This window comes from Molothrus ater, chromosome 3, assembly GCF_012460135.2.
Source record: "Molothrus ater isolate BHLD 08-10-18 breed brown headed cowbird chromosome 3, BPBGC_Mater_1.1, whole genome shotgun sequence".
In the NCBI taxonomy this organism is placed as follows: domain Eukaryota; kingdom Metazoa; phylum Chordata; class Aves; order Passeriformes; family Icteridae; genus Molothrus; species Molothrus ater.
In genome coordinates, this window is record NC_050480.2 from 16,463,815 (window position 1) to 16,483,652 (window position 19,838).

General features: G+C 45.3%; 1 protein-coding gene across 5 annotated transcripts; it reads right to left on the reverse strand.

The window, feature by feature from the left end:
* Positions 1-2,946: 2,946 nt before the first annotated feature.
* Positions 2,947-19,222, reverse strand: B3GNT2 (UDP-GlcNAc:betaGal beta-1,3-N-acetylglucosaminyltransferase 2). 5 transcript variants are annotated; one of them, XM_036380572.2, is made up of 2 exons: positions 18,958-19,222; positions 2,947-5,381 (listed from the first exon to the last, which is right to left on the reverse strand). In XM_036380572.2, exon 2 carries the CDS (start codon positions 5,370-5,372, stop codon positions 4,179-4,181), a length of 1,194 nt encoding a protein of 397 aa, XP_036236465.1. In that variant the 5' UTR covers positions 5,373-5,381; positions 18,958-19,222; the 3' UTR covers positions 2,947-4,178. The 5 variants fall into 5 exon arrangements, with proteins under 5 accessions (XP_036236465.1, XP_036236464.1, XP_036236466.1 ...); XM_036380571.2 differs by having other exon boundaries at positions 18,760-19,221; XM_036380573.2 differs by lacking the exon at positions 18,958-19,222 and adding an exon at positions 18,322-18,414.
* Positions 19,223-19,838: the final 616 nt, after the last annotated feature.

Genomic DNA, 19,838 nt, shown 5'->3' on the forward strand with positions numbered 1-19,838 from the left:
TAACAGAGCCTGAAGTGATGACTGACACCCCAAGACCAACTTAAGCCCAGCTCACCTGGTTCAGTCAGGTGTTATTAGACAGGGTACAAATGTTTCATTGACAAATGGAAATGGACTCTTTATCTTTTGAAAAGGCTGGCCTGCAAAGTCCACAAGGTGCTGCTCAGCCACCCCTCAGCAGAACCCAGCCAGAGCTGTTTAAACACTACTTAGAGCAGGCTGAGCCAATACAAATATATATTGTGATTAGCAATCAAATACCTGGTCTGAGCACAACAGCAGAAAAACTGACCTGCTCAGTATTTCATCACTCCTGACATTTTGAAAATTTGCTTCCAGAACTGCAGTTTACTTTAATTCTCACTCCCACTCCTGTTCTTACCTTCATCCAGCAAGGAGGGGGGCAACAGCTTTAAAAAGTTAGAGGAAGGGAAAGGAGACAATTTGAAGAGTGTTTGGTGCTGGGGCTGATTGACAGCCATTGCTCCATTCAGAACCACCTCCATGATTTCTGTCGATGAAAGGGATCCATTAAGCAGCTCTCCCTGCCCTATTTGCTTGCTAAGTTGGTTTCATGACTATTCTGAGAAGGAAATAGTTCAGTGCAGACATGAACTCATTTGGATTGGTGCCCTCAAGCAAACGCAACTCGAGTGGAAATCTTACACATATGAGGTGCAGCAAGGCAGAAGGGAAAGGAGGCCAAATTTCAGGGGGTGAATGCTGACTGTGGGCTAGATAAGAACAGCAGCACCAGATAAGAGCTGGATTGCTCACTGCTGCATCACAAAGCCCCACATGCAGCATTACCTGCATAAGGATCCTTGATGACTTGCATACCCAATGCAAACCTTCCAGTGAATTCTAATGAGCCTCTTTCTTGTACTTTCCAGCCAAAACCCTTTTTGAAGTTTGGCTTTCTGTGCTCCCAACATTGAAAAGAAGAAAGGACTGCTAGGAATTCTCTTATCACCAGCCCTGTCAAGTGCTACATTTCACTCAAGCCTGCATAACAAAACTGGGTAGGGGAGGAAGGGATCCAAGTGTAAAATGCAGTCAGGCCAAAGAACCAGCTGGCAGAAAACAGGGACTCCATCCTCTGGAAGATAAACATTATAATTTGTGCATTAATTAGAGCTCATTTACCTTCCTTATCCTGTATTTTCTCCTCCCAACTGGATTTTGAAGCAAAGGCCTGAGCCTTTATACAAACAAGCTAATGGATTCTAATGGCTCACCCTGATGCAGCATTATTTAATCATAGCAGCACTTCATTTTCCCTGCTGTATTCAGGGAAGAACAAAGAACAAAGACTGCATCCACATTCAGCTGTCTCAACCAAACACATCTTATTTCAGTTTCCAAATTCCATTCTTTCTATTGTAGTCAAATTTTCTCATGCCTTCATCTTAGTAGACTCCTTCCCTTTAATTTAAGAAAAAATACAACAGAAATTTAAGTATTTAACAGCATTTAAGAAAGATGTGTAGAATGCAGCAGTTACAGGTTGTTGCACATACTTTTTAAGGACTTTTCACCTTCTGTGTTCCAGCTGTCTCCAGATCCCATTCCCATCGTGCTTTTGGATGCATTCTGTTCCTTTATCTCTGTTATTTATTCCCCTTACTCTTCACTCCACACACTCCCAATTATTTGCCAAGACAACTCTTTCTCCGTGGGAGTGGACCAGGCATAGCCATCAGTGCTCCCCCGCACTTGGAGTAAACAAAAGTGGTCTGTCAGATTTCTCCCCCAGCACCTTTTGCCTATTTGGCCCCCCAGCACCACTCAGCCTTGTCCTCTGCCCTTCCTCCTGTCCCTTCTGAGGGTGGGGAAATTGGGGAAATGCTTTCTCACAGCATTTCTCCTCCCCAGGTGCCACTCAGCCTGTTTTTCCTTATTATCAGGTCTGTCCCACGCAAGAGACCTGGTTTTTACCTCACAGATGCCAGGAAAGGTATAAATTAAATAATTAATGCTGGCACTCCACCAATCACACCTGTTTCACTTAACATCACATGAGCACTCCACCCTATCTTACTCACACGATTTAATTCCTGGGCTCTTTTCCTGTCCCTTTTTGCTGCAATCCTTCTGTTTGTGTTTGATCCTCCCACAGACCTCAGCAGTTTTAGTCAATGCTCACTTGTCTCTGCCTCTCCTTCCCCTCCACGTCTCCACTCTCCCCCAGCGCCCTCCTTTTCATCTCTGCCTCACCTTTTCTCTCTCCCCCTTCCTCCACACCATGACTCTTAACACTACATCTCTCCTTGCATCTCTCACCATCAGCATAACTTATTTTTTTTCACTTGGCCCAAATCTTGAGGAAAATCCCATGAATATTTAAAGAAATAGAGTAGGAAGTGACTCGTGTAAAACCTGCAGCTCTTTCAGAAAGGTGTCACTTCCCATAAGGAATGACAAAGCACAAGGGTCAAACCTCACAGCACAACACCAGAGCACAGCCTGTCTTTTATTCACACTGGGGTCAACATGATCATTACAAAGAACAAAGAGGTGGAAGACCAGAACACCTCACCCCTCCCCAAATAAAGCACTCCATTTGTTCCAGATAAACGAAGGAAAAAGAAAGCAGATGAAAAAGTAAAAAAGAGCTGTTGCTGCCAAGTTGTTTCAATCAACAATTCAAGTGCCAGCCATTCAATCCACTCCTTGACTCCTTTCAATTGCACCAGCAATGGTATTGCACAGACAATTATTCCTGTACTTACTGTTTGTCCCAAGGCACTTAATGTCGCCCTTGCTTTCACCAGAGTTGTCCAGCACCTATTCCAGCACCTAATAAATATTGGTACAGCTGTGACATTTTCTTGATAGTCTGCTACGCAAGCTTAGAGAAATCTGTCAAATGAAACCTTTTGTTTCTGAACTTCTGAAATGTAGAATGCAACTCCTCTACAAGTCAACATGAAGCATTACCAGAAATATTTAAATCACATTTTATTTTTCAAGTTCAAAAATAACAATTAGCTTTATTTACCACGTTACACATCTCAGATTTAAAATATCATGCTCTATTTAAATATCCAAGTGACAACACTATACAAATAAAATGTTACACAAAATATATTTAAGAAAATGTTTTGGTCTTCAATCTTAACAATAAATAGACAGGCACTTCTACATATACAAAGAAAGCGACCACTATTTAGAGTAATTATTCTAAGCAAGATGTGGAAATAGAGAAGATCTGAGTTTCGAGGACACATGGAACTCTACATGAGGCTTCATGCAAACTTCAGCGTTTGGTTTGGAATTCGAAACTCTTGGGATGTGCACAATTCTGGATTCACCGGCGCTTTACAGGAGACCCAAACCATGCTCTCGAGAAGCAATGTGCAATTTCAGTCATTTCCAGCAAATCAAGCTACCTGATCACATTTAGTGCCCAAACAGAAAACAAGGATTGACCAGAGTAGCTTTCCACACAGATAACATGAGCAACAAGTCAGCTTCAGTATGTAGGCTTGAGGCAGGGGCAGCCCTACCTGCCCAGCCCTGAAAAAACCTCATCTTTTTCCTTACACATTGAGCTCTTAGGGGGCATTTCAAGCAGAATTTTGGGGTTTTTTTGTAAAAAAAAAAAAAAAATCTTCATCTAATAAAAGGGTAAATCCTTCAGACACTGTGTACACTTTGCACAAAGGATCTTAAGTGAAGGGAAAAAAATACTGTTCCAGGGTGCAAAAGAACTGAAAACTGTAAATAAAATTTAAAAAAACCAAAATTTGAAGTCTTGTAACCATAGCACATCTAAAAGTAAAACTACATTCCCCCAATTTGTGTATTTTCAATTTACAGTGGTTTCCACACACAAACACCACTCAAGGGAAAATTATTTTCCACCATCACAATTGATGAAAGATGCATTGTGGTAGGCAATCTCTGTTTCCAGTACAGCTAACCAGTCACTGACAGCTAGTTATAGCCTCAAAGTCTTTTTTAAAATTAAGACCAATATTGAAACATAACGACCACCAGGACCACCAGTGGAAAAGTCAGGACCAAGTCTTCAAGCCATCCCTTCAAATTTTAGTATTACTCTCGATTTCAGAAGTACAGGAAAAAGTTTACAGCAAAAATTCAACTATTAAACAGAGCTTCAGTGATCCAAACTTGCAAAGTTTTTTGGACTTAAGACACTTATGCATATTACTTTAACAATTTAAATGTGGGTCTTGCAAGCGTGTCCAAATCTTAATCATTTCTTGAGGTTTTCTACTATGCACTAACATTAAGTTTGTGTAGGAACAGATGTTATTTCTGTATTTCTCTTCAATATCAAATGTTTTGAAGCCTTTGTGTTTTTCCGGAGCAAGCCCAAGCTTCTGAAGGCACATTCCAGTATAAACATCATCGATGGGGTAGAGGAGTACCTGGTCAGATGCATTATTCAGTCTCAGTGCCAGATCACCAGAGTACAGGAACCCACCGCCTCCTGCGTACGGCGGATACGAACCTTCATAAACGCTCTCTGGGATGTAGTACTTCAATTTTTTCTCTCTGTGAGGTCCAGCATCTTTGATCACGTCACCTATAAATAAGTCTTTGGCTTTTTCCTTTGATAAGCTCTTCAAGTAATCCAGGATCTGATTGGTATTCACAAAAACATCATCATCACCCTTAAAAATAAACTGGACATTTGCGCAGCTACTGCTGACCCACTTCAGAAACAGCACCTCTTTCAGAGTCAGATTGAAGAAAGTGTCTCTGTAGTTCCAGAGGAGAATGTCATGGTGGGTGTCACTCTCAAATTTAATCATGTGTGAAAGGTCAGGAAAATGATCCTCTGGTGGGGTCTGCCCAAGTAAGAAGACCCTTCTGACTATCACATCCCCTGATTCTATTTCCTTGCCCCAGGATTCCCTAATTGCTTGTCTTCTATCAAAATGGGGTATAAGTGACTTAATAGCCAGCAGCAGGAAAGGTTTCTGTTCACACTTGTTTGGCTGATCCATTAGCAATGAGTAATTTCTACACCTCAAATAGAGGAGGAAGTCTTTGAATCTCTCTGGCAAGTTGGCAAAGTCACTAACCTCTGAGTGCACCAAGGGGTCAGGGTCACAGGAACTGAGGACACTCAGGTTAGAAACCAAGTTCTCTTCCACAGTCATATTGGAAAGCAAGGACAGAATAGGGTTGTACAGCAGCTCAAGCTTCTGTTGCTGTTTGTTCCAATAAGCTTTGTGAGGAGTGTATTTCCTCCAGAATTTGCTACGTGGTATAACAACACGGCCTTTCACATTCTTGTCTTGGCTGCCGCTCTTCGAGACTTCCACAATCACATAAATAAAAATGTTTACCATCATCAGAATTCCCAGCAGCTTTAATCTTCTGCGTCCAACACTCATTTCTCATATCTAGAAATAAATTCAAAAAAAGATTTTTAGCTTTCTTCACAGCAAGTTCTTGATCTCATTAAAAATGCAAACTACTTTCAAATGCAAGTTAGTAGCCTAAAAACCAAGGTTACCTACACCCCCGAAGAAGCAAAAGCTGATCTGTCTCTAATACACACACATATGGTTTGTGGTTTCATCACCAAGCTAGTACAAATGTGAAGTTTCCATTTGCAGCTTAGGAAAGTTACACAGCTTTTCATGGTGAGTCTAAATTAGCCAGCAGTTTCTGCTTCTCATTTAGATCCCCTTTAAACACTTGACTGTATAATAATTAGAATCTGAGCCCTTAGCTTGGCAGACTGAGAAACTTTTTTTTTTTTCCTGCTAGTAAGGTGAGCTGAAGGGTATAGAATAAATTGCTATATGATAAGGTCAGTTATTTTTAAATTAGGTTTCAAGCTTTTATACTTGCACTCTCACACCTTCCAACTACCTAACAGGCAGAGCCAAGTTTTAAAGCACACAATCAGTTTTCTGACAATTTCACTTGGCTGTTCCTTGGAAGAAAGGCTGACAAAACTTGCCAGCTTCATTGCTGATATTCAGACAGAAGAGAACAAGAACTAGGAATTTTTTTCCCCTTCCAACTGGAAAAAAGGAATTCAAACAGTAAATGAAAGTAGTACTGTAATTATTACTAGGAAGGAAAAAGCCCTGAAAAGAAATAAAAAAGGAGAGGTCTCCCATATATGCAAGACTTGGAACAGTATGTGTACATCTTTGTCATACAAAAAGTTCCATGATCCATCTTCAGTTTTTACTGGGGGAGAAAATGGATCAATCCCGCTTTCTTCCACAGCTGGCAGAATGCAAGGCATCCAGTACAAGGAGCATGAAAACAGTCTGTTCCTCTAGAGCAGTGCCTACCAAACTGTTTACTAGCCCTGGGGTACATCAGCGTACAAGCTCCACAAATAATTCAGAATGAATAAGAAGGTTACAAAGACTGTGCTGAAGTCACATACAGAACCCACTGTCAAAGACGCTTTCATGTGCCAGGAATATAAATGATTATTGGAAGATCAGAAAAAACCTAATGTAATAAAGAATTTGTACTGACTGCTGGAAGCCCAGCTGTGAGCACTGCCTCAGGCCCTGAGGTCACAGAGCAACAGCAGACAGGGAGGCAGACTGAGAAGTACACCTTGTACTTGCTGCTGTTCTCTTTTTTTCAGCCATCCCCAGACACCTGAACTACACTGACCCTTGGTCTCTTATGGTTTCATCAGTCTTACTTTGTTTTACTCCTCAACAAGGTAAACACTAAACTTCTAAAAATTTAGGAAGAAAGCATCAAGTAAATAATCAGTAATCTTTTTTCTCTTATTTGATCCACAGCCATTATTAAATCCAAAAGGGGGTGTGTGGCTGTTTTTCTGGAACTGAAATCTAAATCCAAATCCAAATCCAAATCCTAGAAAACATGGTCTCTCAGAAAAATGCCTGTGCTTCCTCAAGTACCATCTGCGTATTTATCTGTGTATAAGCTCAAGCCAGATCTACTTTATTTCATATTCTACTCTCAGTCAGCTACGAAGTTTCTGTCCTAATTTTAAAGTAGTTTTCCTCTATACCTCAAAGACAAAACCATACTTGTGGTCAGTGCCATCATTTAAGATAAACGGATGAACTGTTCAGAAAGCACTGGGTTTGGTCACATAGACTTCAAAGAAACTTTATCTTCCTCTTTAAATGCCACTAAAACCAGATAAATACACTGGTTTTCTAAACTTATCTTTCATTAGACACAAAAATACTGGAGAAGGAGCAGTCCCCTGCTTTGTGCTGTTCCACAGAGCTCAGCATGAACATCAGGGCTTATCTGCCCTGTCCTGAACAGCACTCCCCACTAAGCAACAAATGAGGTGGTATCTGATCTATGATCCCGGGAGCCCAGAGACAACAGGGTGACTGCTCCCTCCAAGGAACAGCCAACAAACAAGAGCTCGATCAAAGATTGATTTTCCAGGATATGCAGCACCATACAGCTCAGCTGTCACAGCCCCCAGCTTACCAAGCTGAGACTATTCAACACCTCTAAGGCATCTGGATACTTGACCTGGGACTTGTCTGACACAATGAGACACCATTTACAAAGAATTTATTTCAAACACTTAACAAAATCCTTCAGTCCACTATGACTGCAATCCCCTGCAGCAAATGAGACAGGGATCCTGGGCAGAAAAATCCCCATTTACTGTTGGACTTGGTGGAGCTTTTCAGCAGAAGAGGTACAAGTCTGGTGAGGTGACAGTGGCTCCATCTCACAAAGCACAGTAAATGGTGACAGTAGCTCCATCTCACAAAGCACAGAAAATGGTATCACCACCACAAGCAAATACTCACAGCCTCTACCCTGTGCCAGGCTGTGGATCCACAAGCAGCTGAACCAATCTAATCATCTGATGTAAAAGCCCCAGGTAAAACACCCAACTTTTTCACCTCCAGAGTCTGACAGAAGCCATGGCCTTTCACTGTAAATGCCCTTCTGCGGGCAGGAGTTAGGCTGTATTTTCTAAGTGGGCTGAGTACCACATCTACATTATCTGACTGCCAAACCCAAGAATTACAAGTACATTTACTTACTGGGGCTGACAAAAGATAAGATAATCCCTATGACCTGCAGGTATCACACCTACCACCCTACTGGTCCAGGACTAATCTATCAGAATCTGGCGAAGCCAAGCTGCAATTCAGGTATCTAACAGACATCACCACCCTTCTCTCTTTGCAGAGACTGTAACTGGGCAGACTTGGATGTTCCCATATAACTTCAATTTAGGGCCTGATATCCCTTGCAGCGGCTGTACATGCAGCACCGCTTCTGACAGTGCCAGCAACAGCACGTGCAGTAGTGACACTGCTGCTTCTGAAATTAACTGGTTTAGCTACTTAACACATCACAAGCCGTATGGAGTCCTTCTAAACCTCCTGTGAGATGAATCAGTTGTCTAATAGCTCAGCTCTGTTCAGTGAGTCAAGAGATTTCTGGACTGAGCAACAGCAGTTTTGGAGCGAGAGGATGTTGAGAGCCCCGGGCTGCTGTAACGAGCCCGTGCTATTTCCAGCTTTAAAGAACTTGAACGCTGTTTATTTTCTAACTGCACACCATCAAAGCTCTTTTCCCCCCTCAGAATTTTACACAAATCCCCTTTCATAGGACAGTAATTAAGAAAACCTTAAGAATGGGAGAATATTGAACAGATACCCATGCTGCCCTTCTGCAGAAGCCGGTCTCACACAGTGATTACCACTGGAAACAGTCAATGTTTTCTGTGTTCTCCAACCAAGACAGCCTGAAACAATGTTCCAGCTGCAGGAAAGTAACCACGATAGCAGCACACACTCAGAGCTTGAACCACTGCACTGAAATTCCAGGGCAGCTGATGTTTGTTTTAACATTACTTTTAATTATTTGCGTATACCTGCTTTGAGACGTCTTTGAGCATATTATTTAGCTTTGGGAGAAATTCCAGTCTTCCAGTATTTTAATACCAAAGGACACCAGTGAAACTCAGGCATGGAATTTCAAGATCCAAGTAAATATAGCAAGACTAGGGAAGGATGTGCATATATTTTCCTAAAACACAGCCCAAGGCATAAAGAACTAAAAAGAGTTTGAATAAAGGCCAAAGTAACTTCATGTTCTGTCTCCCACTAGTTATCTTCAGCACATTTTTGCTCAAAAACCCCTCAAAAGCAACACCAAAAAAACCAACAACCCTACCAAACCCCCCCCCCCCCACACCCCCAAGAGAACCAGTGGTAGTGAGTCATTTCTCCAGTAGTGCTCCTCTGGTTTTCTGTAATAAAGTTTTAGAGGACCAGACTTGCATTTGAGCAATGTTTACTTATGTAATTGAACCTAGTCTCACTTTGTCCAACCATTTTTTTGAATCTCTCTATATTTTCAACTTCTGTGAATTATCCTCATTCCTCAATTTTTCCCCACACTAAGAACTCACTATTCTATTACCACACAAGAGAGGAACCCTCAGAAAGCACTAATTATTAATTAAAAATATATGACATTATTTACTCTATACACATTTGCCATACAAGCTACACTATGAACTTTCATCGGTCAACCCTTCCCCTTCTATCTGGTCATTTTTGATATGACAGTAATGACATCAAAAAGAAATAATTTAGTACTTTAATTTAGCTCTTTAAAAATTAAGTGGAGATTTTTTTTAGAGTTATATATCAGTGGATTTTGGTATGAGGTGTAAGCCATTCTGCACAAAGACCGTGAAGTCATCGTGCACCCCACGCAAGGGATGGCTCGGGAGTGCAAGAGCAAAGCAAGACTCCACTTGCAGGCTCTGACCTCACCCAAGTCACAGCCACAACCGAGCAGAGGAGACATGTTCCAGCAGGGCTCCTCTCCAGCCCCAGCCACAAGTGACCACATTCCTGCACCGAGCGTCCCTGAGCCAGTCAGCCTTCATTAGGTGAGAGCATCATCCTACAAGCCTGCCAGCAGATGCCAGCTGAAGGCAGCTGCTGCAGGAGCAGGGCAGACAGCCCCTGCAGCCATCTGTGGACTCTGTGAGCACTGCCTTTGTATCTCTCACACTGCTACCACCTGCACGGCAGCAGGGTTTTGTTGTCCCGAGTCTTGCTTCTCCAAGTGATCAGATAACTCACATTGCTCGGAGCAGTCACATTCCGGTCAATCTCCAGAAGTTAACTTGTCAAAAGCTGCTACAAACCGGTGGGGAAATCCCGACTGCATTCAGGGTTGTGAAAGCTTCATAAGAACTCCAAACTCCCTCTCTCTAATACCTACTTGACTTGTGCCCCACACCACTGATGTCAGCTCTCAACTGTGCTATTAAAAGACTAAAGAGTCCTTTCATTTACTGCTGAATGCTAAGTTCTGAGAAGCAGAATTCCAGAATCTTTACAGTAAGATTTTTACTATGTTTCCTGCCACCATGTGGACTAATTTCAGGTCTTCCTCTACCCCTAGGTCCTTCAGCAGAAAAGAGAAGCTACCAGAACATTGCCTTTTAAGGTGTGCTATTTAAAATAACATCTATGAAACAGAAGTTTTGTTGACTTTATATTGGTGCTTAGAAATACTGCAGCAACACCCACAGAGTCTGCATCGAGTTATCTTTACAAAGTCATTCAACAGTAAAAACTTACTTTTAACTTCTTTAAAATCACCCTATGTGAAATTTCTGCTTGACAGAACACTTAGAGAAGGAAGAGATACCATCGGCTCACCACTGTCTCTAACTGAACTCTTCCAACCCCAAACCTTCAACCAGAGTCATCTATTTTTTCAGCCATTTTTAAATAAGTCAGCTACCAGTAAATCATCAGATTATCCCAACCCTATCTGTCTTTTAAGTTATTTGCAGGTGTCTCTCACAAAAGCTCTGGGTTTGATTGAGAAAATATTTAAATATGGTACACCTACTGAATTCACTGCAAGTTAGATCTAAATACTTTCTTTTAACCTGTTAAAATTAAATCCTTGGATTGGCTGAAAGAATGTTCAGTTGCATATTTGAATTCTTGTGTTTCTATAGAAGATCAAGGCATATGCAAGAAAAGGCCATTATGAAAAATATTCTGTAAACTCAATCCCGGGTTTAATGGATATTCCAATTTTTCTACTGGTATAGACTACTTGGGTTTGGTCATGGTTTTCCATAGGGATGAACAAGCAATGTAGCTGCACATGTACACCACACCTCCATAAGTCAATTTAAACAACGGCAGTGTCTCAATAAATTAGTACATCATGCTAACATTACCATTCTGCACTGGCATGCCTGCAGCCACACTAGACAGCTATGAAGGTGTTCCTAACTGCTCATAAAAAAAACCAAACCCAAACCAACAAAAGACTTGTGATGAAAAAGGTTTGGTTTCTTTGTTTAACAGTAAAAATAGTTTGGGTTGTTGGTCTTGGTTTTTTTTTCCCAGTAATTTAGATTTCACACTGACAACCAAGCGTAAGATCTCAACTCACTATAAAAATGAATATTAAAGTTTAATATGCCAGTAGTTGAGAGCCTGTGGTAGCAGAGATGACCTGTTTTTCCCAATTGGTTAATACAGAAAATTCCCATGCCATTCTAAGGTCAGTTCAAGCTTGAGAATGATGATGTTGTAAATTTGTTAGGAATAACCCAGAGCTGCCAGCTTCTGCTTTAAGAAGAATTTTAGTTTTCATTTGACAGGCATCAGCTTGAAGGAACAGTAAATTATAAAGAATCAAGAGAAGGGGTTTAACCAAGTGTCAGCAGAGAAATATTTCTTGGAACAAAATTAATTGTCATTCATCACATCAATTAGAAGTTGGGGAGCACAATTCCATGGCAGTTTAAAATAGTTTCAGTCACAGCTGACTCATTCCTGTAATTTATTCCTTCCCCTGCATAAGCTGCACAGTCCTATTTACCTTTGCACTGATTTGACTGTGGTGAATCATTTCAGTTAGCTGGAGGACGATAAAGAGCCGACAACAAAGCAGCAATTAGCGTTCAGCCAGCTCCCATCACCCGCTGATGTGCTGCACAAACACCAGGAGTGGTGCAGGAGAAGAGGGAAGGCTCGCACAGCCCAGGCCACAGCAGAGCCCATCTGCCACCAGCCTCAGCTTTCGTGTACCAGCACACTGCTGCTGCTGCTTCCCACCTTCATCCAGAGCTCCCTCGGGCAGGGCCCGACACAACCAGCACTGCTGCCCCAGAGGCACAGAGAGCCTGGGACACCCATTCCGAGTCTGGGCCATCCATTCCACTACAGGGTGCACCCCGGGCCCGAATTTTTCTGGCACTTTCTGTACCCAGGTCAGGGGCAGTGACTGGCCCAGCGTGACCCACCCACGCCTGCTGTTTGCTGTGGGATTCCTTTCAGCTGCACCTTATCTGCCCGTAATTACTAGAAAGCCAAGGAAGTGGATAAGGAAGCACCTTCCTGGCAGACACCCAGCACTTGGATCAGTGCTAGTTCTGGTGAGAAAGAATGGATATAACACACTGCAAACCTGACTGATGCTTTCAGCAGGCATTAAAGAGAGAAGTCTGCAGGACAGACACTCTCTTACTTCCTACTTTTGTGCTGTATTTGAAATACAACTCATCATTTAGAAACCTACGCAAAATGCAGATAACCATAATTTCCACAAACAAGACAACTCATCTGCTCCTGATCTTTTCCAGTTTTAAGATAAAACCAGTAATTAATCCTGTCTTAACTATATTCCAACCACCTTTATGTCTGCACAGAGAGCAATCATTATTTAGTCAACTAACAAAACCATCCTTTAAGCACCATACCTCAGGCCATCAAAATTCTACCTCTGCTCTGTGTTCTTGCCCGCCGTAGACATAAAGCACACTACTAAAAACTATGCTTCAAAAGCAGGAACAGTGTAACTTGGAACTGCGGATGAAGTCAACACCTACCCCTGGTTACCACTGTCGTTTTGGGTTAAAAATAAACGCTGGTTTTCAATTTGACGTCCCCAAACTGCTGCCTTTGTGTGATGGGATACACAACTGGGAGGGTAAAATTCCCAGCCATATTCCCTGCCAGTGCTATGTGGTTACTCAGAAGTCAATTCAAACCAAATTCATACTGAGAATATTCATCTCAGAGTTCTGGGATCTGCCTCTGAAACTACAGTACTGTGTGGAGCTAAACACGCATTGAAGAACGCAAAAACCTACTATTTTAAAATGCAAATACGTGAAAAATATTTTTGCCTTCAAGTGGTTTTGGTTTCAGGTGTAATTAACATTTACAGGAAAAGTTCATCTTTCTGGATAATTCATTTAAAGTTCAGAAAAATCAGTCGAGTTGTAATCAGAGAAGTTCATTGTCTTCCTTCAAAGCTGTAAAACATAAGATACAGATCTCGTTCCAGCCTACCAAGTTTATGGAAAAGGGAACAATTTCTCCAGCAGCTTTAGGCAGCTAAAGATGCATATAAGTATCAGGAGGATTTTGTAAAGGAGCTTTAAGCCGGCTAGGCAGCTAACTCCGGTTTTGTTAACAGCAGATAAGCATCTAACCCCATTAGAACTTCTACATCCGAGTAGCCCCTTCTGTACCTGTTACCTGCACACCAAAGTGAGCATCCACAAAGCTTGAGAGTAGTTTCAGTAATCAACTTAAGGCTGCTCTGAATGGGTTTTAATTGTTTTTATTCAAAAGCAGATCGACAATAAGTTTGCAACAACAATTTTCATCCCAAAGACAGCTTCCTATTAGCAGTGTCTAACTTTCAAATACGAGATTGAAAAATATAATTGCTCAAGTGAGATAAACCAGCACTACATTCAGGATTCAGTTGGGCATTCAGCAGCAGCTCTCCTTAAACTCAGTTAAAAGGATTCCCCCCTTTCCCAGGCCATGAATTCTCATATTTGCGTGGCTCACTGTGTTACATTATGTATAACCCTGAAGACAGGCAAACAGAAGAGGTTATTTCTCAACTCGCTTAGTTCCTCAATTCAGTTCACCACCCAGCTGCACGAACAGCTACACCAGCACAAGGCTGGGAGCACAGACACCGCTCCAGCCTCCGAACCGCCCCGGGATCCCGCGGGCTGCTCCCGGGATCCAGCAGGATCGGGCAGGAGCCTGCACATCCCACAGCACGTACACCTCGGGGGGCACACAAACCTTCACCCACATCGTGAACTCTCCTGTAAATCCCATACCGATACGCAGGTCGTCGGCCGGTTCGTAAACCACTGAGCCTCGGGGAATTACCCTTTTATGGTGAAATTAGTCATTCACAGCCACAAGTCAAGATTTCTTGCTCATTTGATCCAGATAGCTGGCTTACAATTGAAGGGATTTGGTCAATTCACTCTCAAGACTAACTCTTCTGAGTGTGCTTAAGATGAAGCAGCTGCTAAATTTCAGAAGTTATTTACAAAAACGAACAAAACTGTCTCCAAATTAAATGCTTTTCAATTCTTACAGTTGTATTTCTCCCAAACAACAAAGCTTTCTTAACCAACTGCTGACGGAAACTGTTTCATCAATTCTCCCATGAAAACTCTCAGCGGCCGCACCCATCACACACAGGGATTCTTTTCCTTACTTAAATGCTAATTGCCTCTCACGAGGCACCAATTCAATCATTCTTCTGCACAGTTCATCACAAGACACTTTAATGATCCAGTCTTTCACTGGGTTTTACACGATCTGGAAACTGGGGGAGGTTTATACTTTGGCACTTTTGAAATCCTAAAAGGCTCAAGGAAATCAGCGAGGAAGATACAGGCAAAGAGCAGGATCGAGTCCCAGGTACCTGTCGGTGCTTCCTATGTAAAAGCAAAATGTGACTGGACAGGTCTGACATTTATTCCACAACTTTTGGTCAGTGATTTCTTCACTCTATGCTAAAACGACAGGAAGAGCCTGTATTTCCTTCTACCATCATCATATTTTCTTTCTTTTTTGCTGATTTTCAGCACACGAAGGGTGCTTGCTTACATAAAGGGATACACAACAGTGAACTGATAAAAACATCTAAATATATCTCTGTGGGGTCAGAACATGGCAGAACAGGGATAACACATTAGGAATTTTTGTGACCCGCACTCACAGGCACAAATTCTTCTCCAAAGCACATGAAGCACTGTCCCGTGCAGGGCCAGGAGTTGGACTCCAATGATCCCTGTGGGGATCCCTGTTCCAACTATGATTCCATAATAAGCACTCACATGAACACAGCCCATGACACACCAGAAACATCAAACACTAACCCCATGACTGCACATGCACCCAATGACCCAACCTTCTTCCTAAATTAACTGTTAACATTCTGGTTTAAAATGTATGAGGGACTAATATTGCATATACCTGAAAAAAAAATTAAGTTTGAATTTAAAAAGTAAATTCATGCCTATTTGCTTCAAAATTACTGCTGCATTTCTACCATAGAGTAATAGAAAATGTAATGAAGATAGTATATACTAAGAAAAGAATCCCCTACCAACAACCTGCGAGAGGGCCTTCAAGAAGCATTAACATGAAAACAAGAAGTTCTCATTATTTTGATGAAATATGTGGCTTTTCTATATTCTGTGCGTTTTACAGAAAAAATCACTCTTGCCAATATTTTCCATCCACCCTGCCTTTGGCCTATTCTTGGCAAGTTGGAGAATCACACACTTTAAGCTCTGCCTACAAGAAACCTCACAGCCTCTACTATGCAGACTGCAAATTCTTCAAAAAGAAGCAATTTACGGTTTTATTACGCAGGAAGCGTAACCAAATCCAGTAAAAGATGAAGATCTGGAATGTCAGCCTGGTGCATTTTCCAGCAGAGCTGCTTTAGTCACTTGGCAGCACAAGTCACAAGTCTGACAGCACACAGGAAAAGCCCACCACGTAACCAGCTCTGAGAAGTTTCACAACCCGCCTGAAGTCAAGATTTTGCAAGATCGTCTGACACATTTGTCAAAAATTCAGTGATCTGTGGAGGAAGAACAAGGTACCAGAGAGCTTGGTTGAAGATTTGAATTGATACTGCTCAATCTTTTCCCTGTCCTCTGGTTAATTTGGAGCAATATGACCACCCAGGTTTTGGTCAAGTGCACCGATTGATGAGAAGCCAGCCCTGCTTCCTGGCTGGTGTGACAATGACAATATTGTGTGGCAGGAGACACGATCACATCCTATGCTGCAAACACGATCAGCACTGACACAGCCTTTTGTCACTAGTATTTTTCCTCCTTCAAGTGGAATTACACAGCCAACAGGAAAAACAAAGCTGGATCCACTGTGAATATAGCTGCACCAGGTGGCAGTAAAATGACAATTCCTCAGGGTCTCAGCACTCACAAGTCACCATGGAGCAGCACTCCTCCGAAAGGCTTGGTTCTCCAAGGAATCTTTGCCAGGGTAGGCAAGAAGATGACGACTCAAATCCTGCTTTCCCCCCCCCATATATATTCTGTGACTTATTCATACAGACAATTGCCCAGATTTGCCAGCACAGAATACAACACCACTTTACTCACTCTCATTTCTCATCAAACACGGCTTTTTCTCTGAGCAAACACCACTGCTCGCTCCACTGATCTCCTCAGCAGCATCTTCATTACTCAGAAGTATTTTTAAAAATTCAGGATCAGCTTCCAGGCAATAATAATTTTTTTTTGACTACCAGTGACAGTGTGTTCGTTAGGAACAAGCTCTGGGGAGATTAGTGAGCTTTACCTATTATGAAACAGGGCATCAGGCAGCCAGCTAGCACTCCCAGCCATCTAAAGCATGACCTTCAAAACAAGTCCCTTCAGCAATGCTACCTTGCTGCATTTTCCTCATCGTAGGGAAAAGAAATGAGCACAAATCCAAGCAAAACCCCCTTACAGGTGACAAGGTGACAGAATTACTTAAAATACATTCTACTTTTTTATGCTCTATCTGTAGGTTCCCTACAGCCATACAGCTCGGTACTGCACAACATCTCCTGTAGAAAGTCACACGTTCAAAGCAAGCAGCAAAACCAGGGTTTCTTTTAAGCCAAAATACTTCGACTCTGTCTGACAATATTACATTTTTAGGTACAAGTCAGAGATTCTGTATTTTAATCCACCTCCACGGCAGTGTTGTTTTTTTAAAGATATCTATCTTCTCGAGTTGTTTACAGCCCCAGGAAGAAAAAAAAGGGAAAAAAAGCCCCAAACCATTACAAATTAAATCTGCCGAATGAGAAAAGCTGATTCTCTGTTTCGTTTCTTCCACGCATTTCGTAACAATTCAGCGCTCATTCAACTCCTCCGGTGGCTTATCAGGCATCACGGCTGGTTCCCCGGGCGGCAGGGCAGCTTCTGCCAGCAGCGTGGGCTCCCCATCCGAACCGAACCCCGAGCGTGCCACTCACCCGAGTGTCACCGGCCGCCCCCGCCCCACCCTCCGCACACGCCCTCGCTGGCAGCACCCGAGCCTGTCGCCAAAGCGGAACTGCAAGAAGAACACGAAACGGCTTTGAGCAGCTTGGGAAGAGAGCTGCATTCCGGGCTGTCTCTCTCTTTAAGACGGTGAACAATAATTTACCAGAAATTTCCTCAAAGGACAACGCTATAATCATGTTTCCTCAATAACTCGCAGATGCCATGTCCAGCATGTAATTTTGTGCATGCATCTTTCCACGGCTAGACTAAACTTCTTCTGTGTCCAAACCGAGTCTTTCTGTCCAAAATATATTAAAATTAAAAAAAAAAGAAAAAAGGAGGGGGGAAGTAGAAAACCCCACAAGGAAAAAAAAAATACAACAACCAAACCACGTAAGCTCTTATTTTCCATAGTTAAAACTAACCATGAGTATTTAATAATCAACCCCAATAGCACTGAGCATTTTGGGCAGTCGGATTAAAGGGTTACTCAAGTAACTTTCACCACAAATTTTTGCAGGATGACGAATGAGTCGCGAGCTGCAGTTTAGCCACAATCCCTGCGAGTAACCTAAAGTCCCCTCCTGACGGGGCACAGGATGCGTCGGGAAGTTTGACGGAAAAAGCATCATCTCGTAGGCGAACTCCAGCAAAAACACCACTTTCTCCCCTTTCAGGTGCACCCAAGCCCATACTTTAGCGCCACTGCCTCAGCGCTACACGCTCTAGGATCCCGACGCGGATGTTAATCATTAACCCGCTGGGTCTCAGCGGGCTGACGAGGTGACCCGAGGAGCGCTGCGAGTGTCCCCGCTCCGCCACCGCCGCGCTCTGTCCCTCCCCTCCCGCCGGGGAGCGAACTGCAGCAGCCCCGGCACTGCCGCAGCCCCACGGCTCGGGCTTTCTCCGGAAAAACCTCACGGCTTCGGCAGCACCAACGCCGCCTCCCCACGGGTAAATGAACAAACTAAAATAAAACCTAAAACAATAAATTTAAAAAGCGAGGACAAACATACGGTGGGCCGAGCTGGCCTGAGTTTCATCCCTGCCCAGCAGATTGCGCCTCTCTCCCGCCGCTCTGGCTGCAACATGTGCCGGCCGCCCGCGCTGCCGGGCAGGGACTCCGCGCCCGCGTGCTGTGACCCCACCCTGCCGCCGCCCGTCCCCTCCCAGCCGGGGAAGGGGAAAAACCCAGCCCTAAAAATCCCCAGATTTACATCTCCGGCCGTTCGCCCCCCGCGCCGCCAGCTCACAGCGGTCGCTACGCAAACAACCGAGAGGCGACGGGCAAGGAAAATCTCACGACCGCAAGAGGAGCACGGGAGGCAAAAATTAAGTTAAAACACGGGGCTTTTCCGCCCCCCGTCCCTCCTCAGCCGCTCCGGCAGCACCGATCCCCGCCGGCCCGCGGAGGCAGCGCTGGCGGGGGCAGCAGCCGAGCCCCCCGCCCGTACCTTGCCAGGCTGCCGCGGGGCTCCGCCGGGGTTCTTGCTGCCGCCGCCTCCGCATCCACCATGCTTTGTCCGGCCGCGGGCTGCCCTCACCGCGGGCTCCCACCGCCCGGCCCCGGCCTGCCGCCCCACCACGGCCCTGGCAGCTCCGCGCCGCCGCCCCGCTCCGCCAGCCCCCGGCAGCAGGCGGGGGCTCCGCACCTGAGGGCGATGCCGGGGCGGCGCCGAGGCGGCCGCGGAAGGGCTCGTCCCCTGTCCCCGCGGGACGGCGCGCACCCCGCCGCTGTGTCCTCAGGGCCGGCCGCGCCTGAGGTGCGCGGATGCGGCGGGCGGGGCGGAGCGGAGCCGGAGCCGGGGCCGGGGCCGCGGCGAGGAGGAGGCGGAGGAGGCGGCGGCGGGGGTGGTGGAGCCGCGGCGGGGCGGGGGCGCGGCCGGGCAGCGCCTCTCACTTGTTGCCCTGTGGCGGAGCCCCGCGCGCGCGCCCCGCCCGCCTCCCCGCCCGGCGCCGCCGCGCGCCGCAGGGGGCGGGGGCGAGGCGCGGCGCTGAGCGGCGCGCGCCGGCCCCGCCCCCCACCCGGCCGCCGGCGCCGCGGGTTGGCGGAGAGCGAGGCGCGCGCCCCGCGGGGCCGGGCGGTGCAGCGGCCGGGGGGTCCCCGCGCGCGCCGGGGCCGTCCCTGCGGTTGGCGGCGGCCGCGCCCTGAGGGGACCGCGCGGGCGGGCGGGCGGCCTGGAGCGGTCCGGCCCCGGCGGGACACGGCGTTCGCCCGCCGCCTCCGGGCCCAGGCTGTAGAACTGGGAGGTGTTTACCGCAGAAAGGGTGTTTGTGTTGTTGGAGGAGCGAGGGGAAGGGAGCAGACACCGCTGCGTTGCCGCTGTCCGCCTTCCAGCCGGGCCAGGGGCTGCTCCCTCCCTGTGGGAACGGCCCCACACCGGGCACCCTCCTCCTGGGGTGGCCCCGGTGACACCCGGCTCCTGAGCCAGCTCCCGGTGCTGTGTCCCCGCTGCACAGCGCGGGTCGCCGGCCATTCCCTTAGGACAGTTTTCCCTCGTGGTTTTTTCCACGCGGGCTCAAGCGAAAGGGG

Excerpts from the sequence above, each read along its gene's own strand:
- B3GNT2 (XM_036380572.2), bottom strand. The coding sequence starts at position 5,372 with ATGAGTGTTGGACGCAGAAGATTAAAGCTGCTGGGAATTCTGATGATG.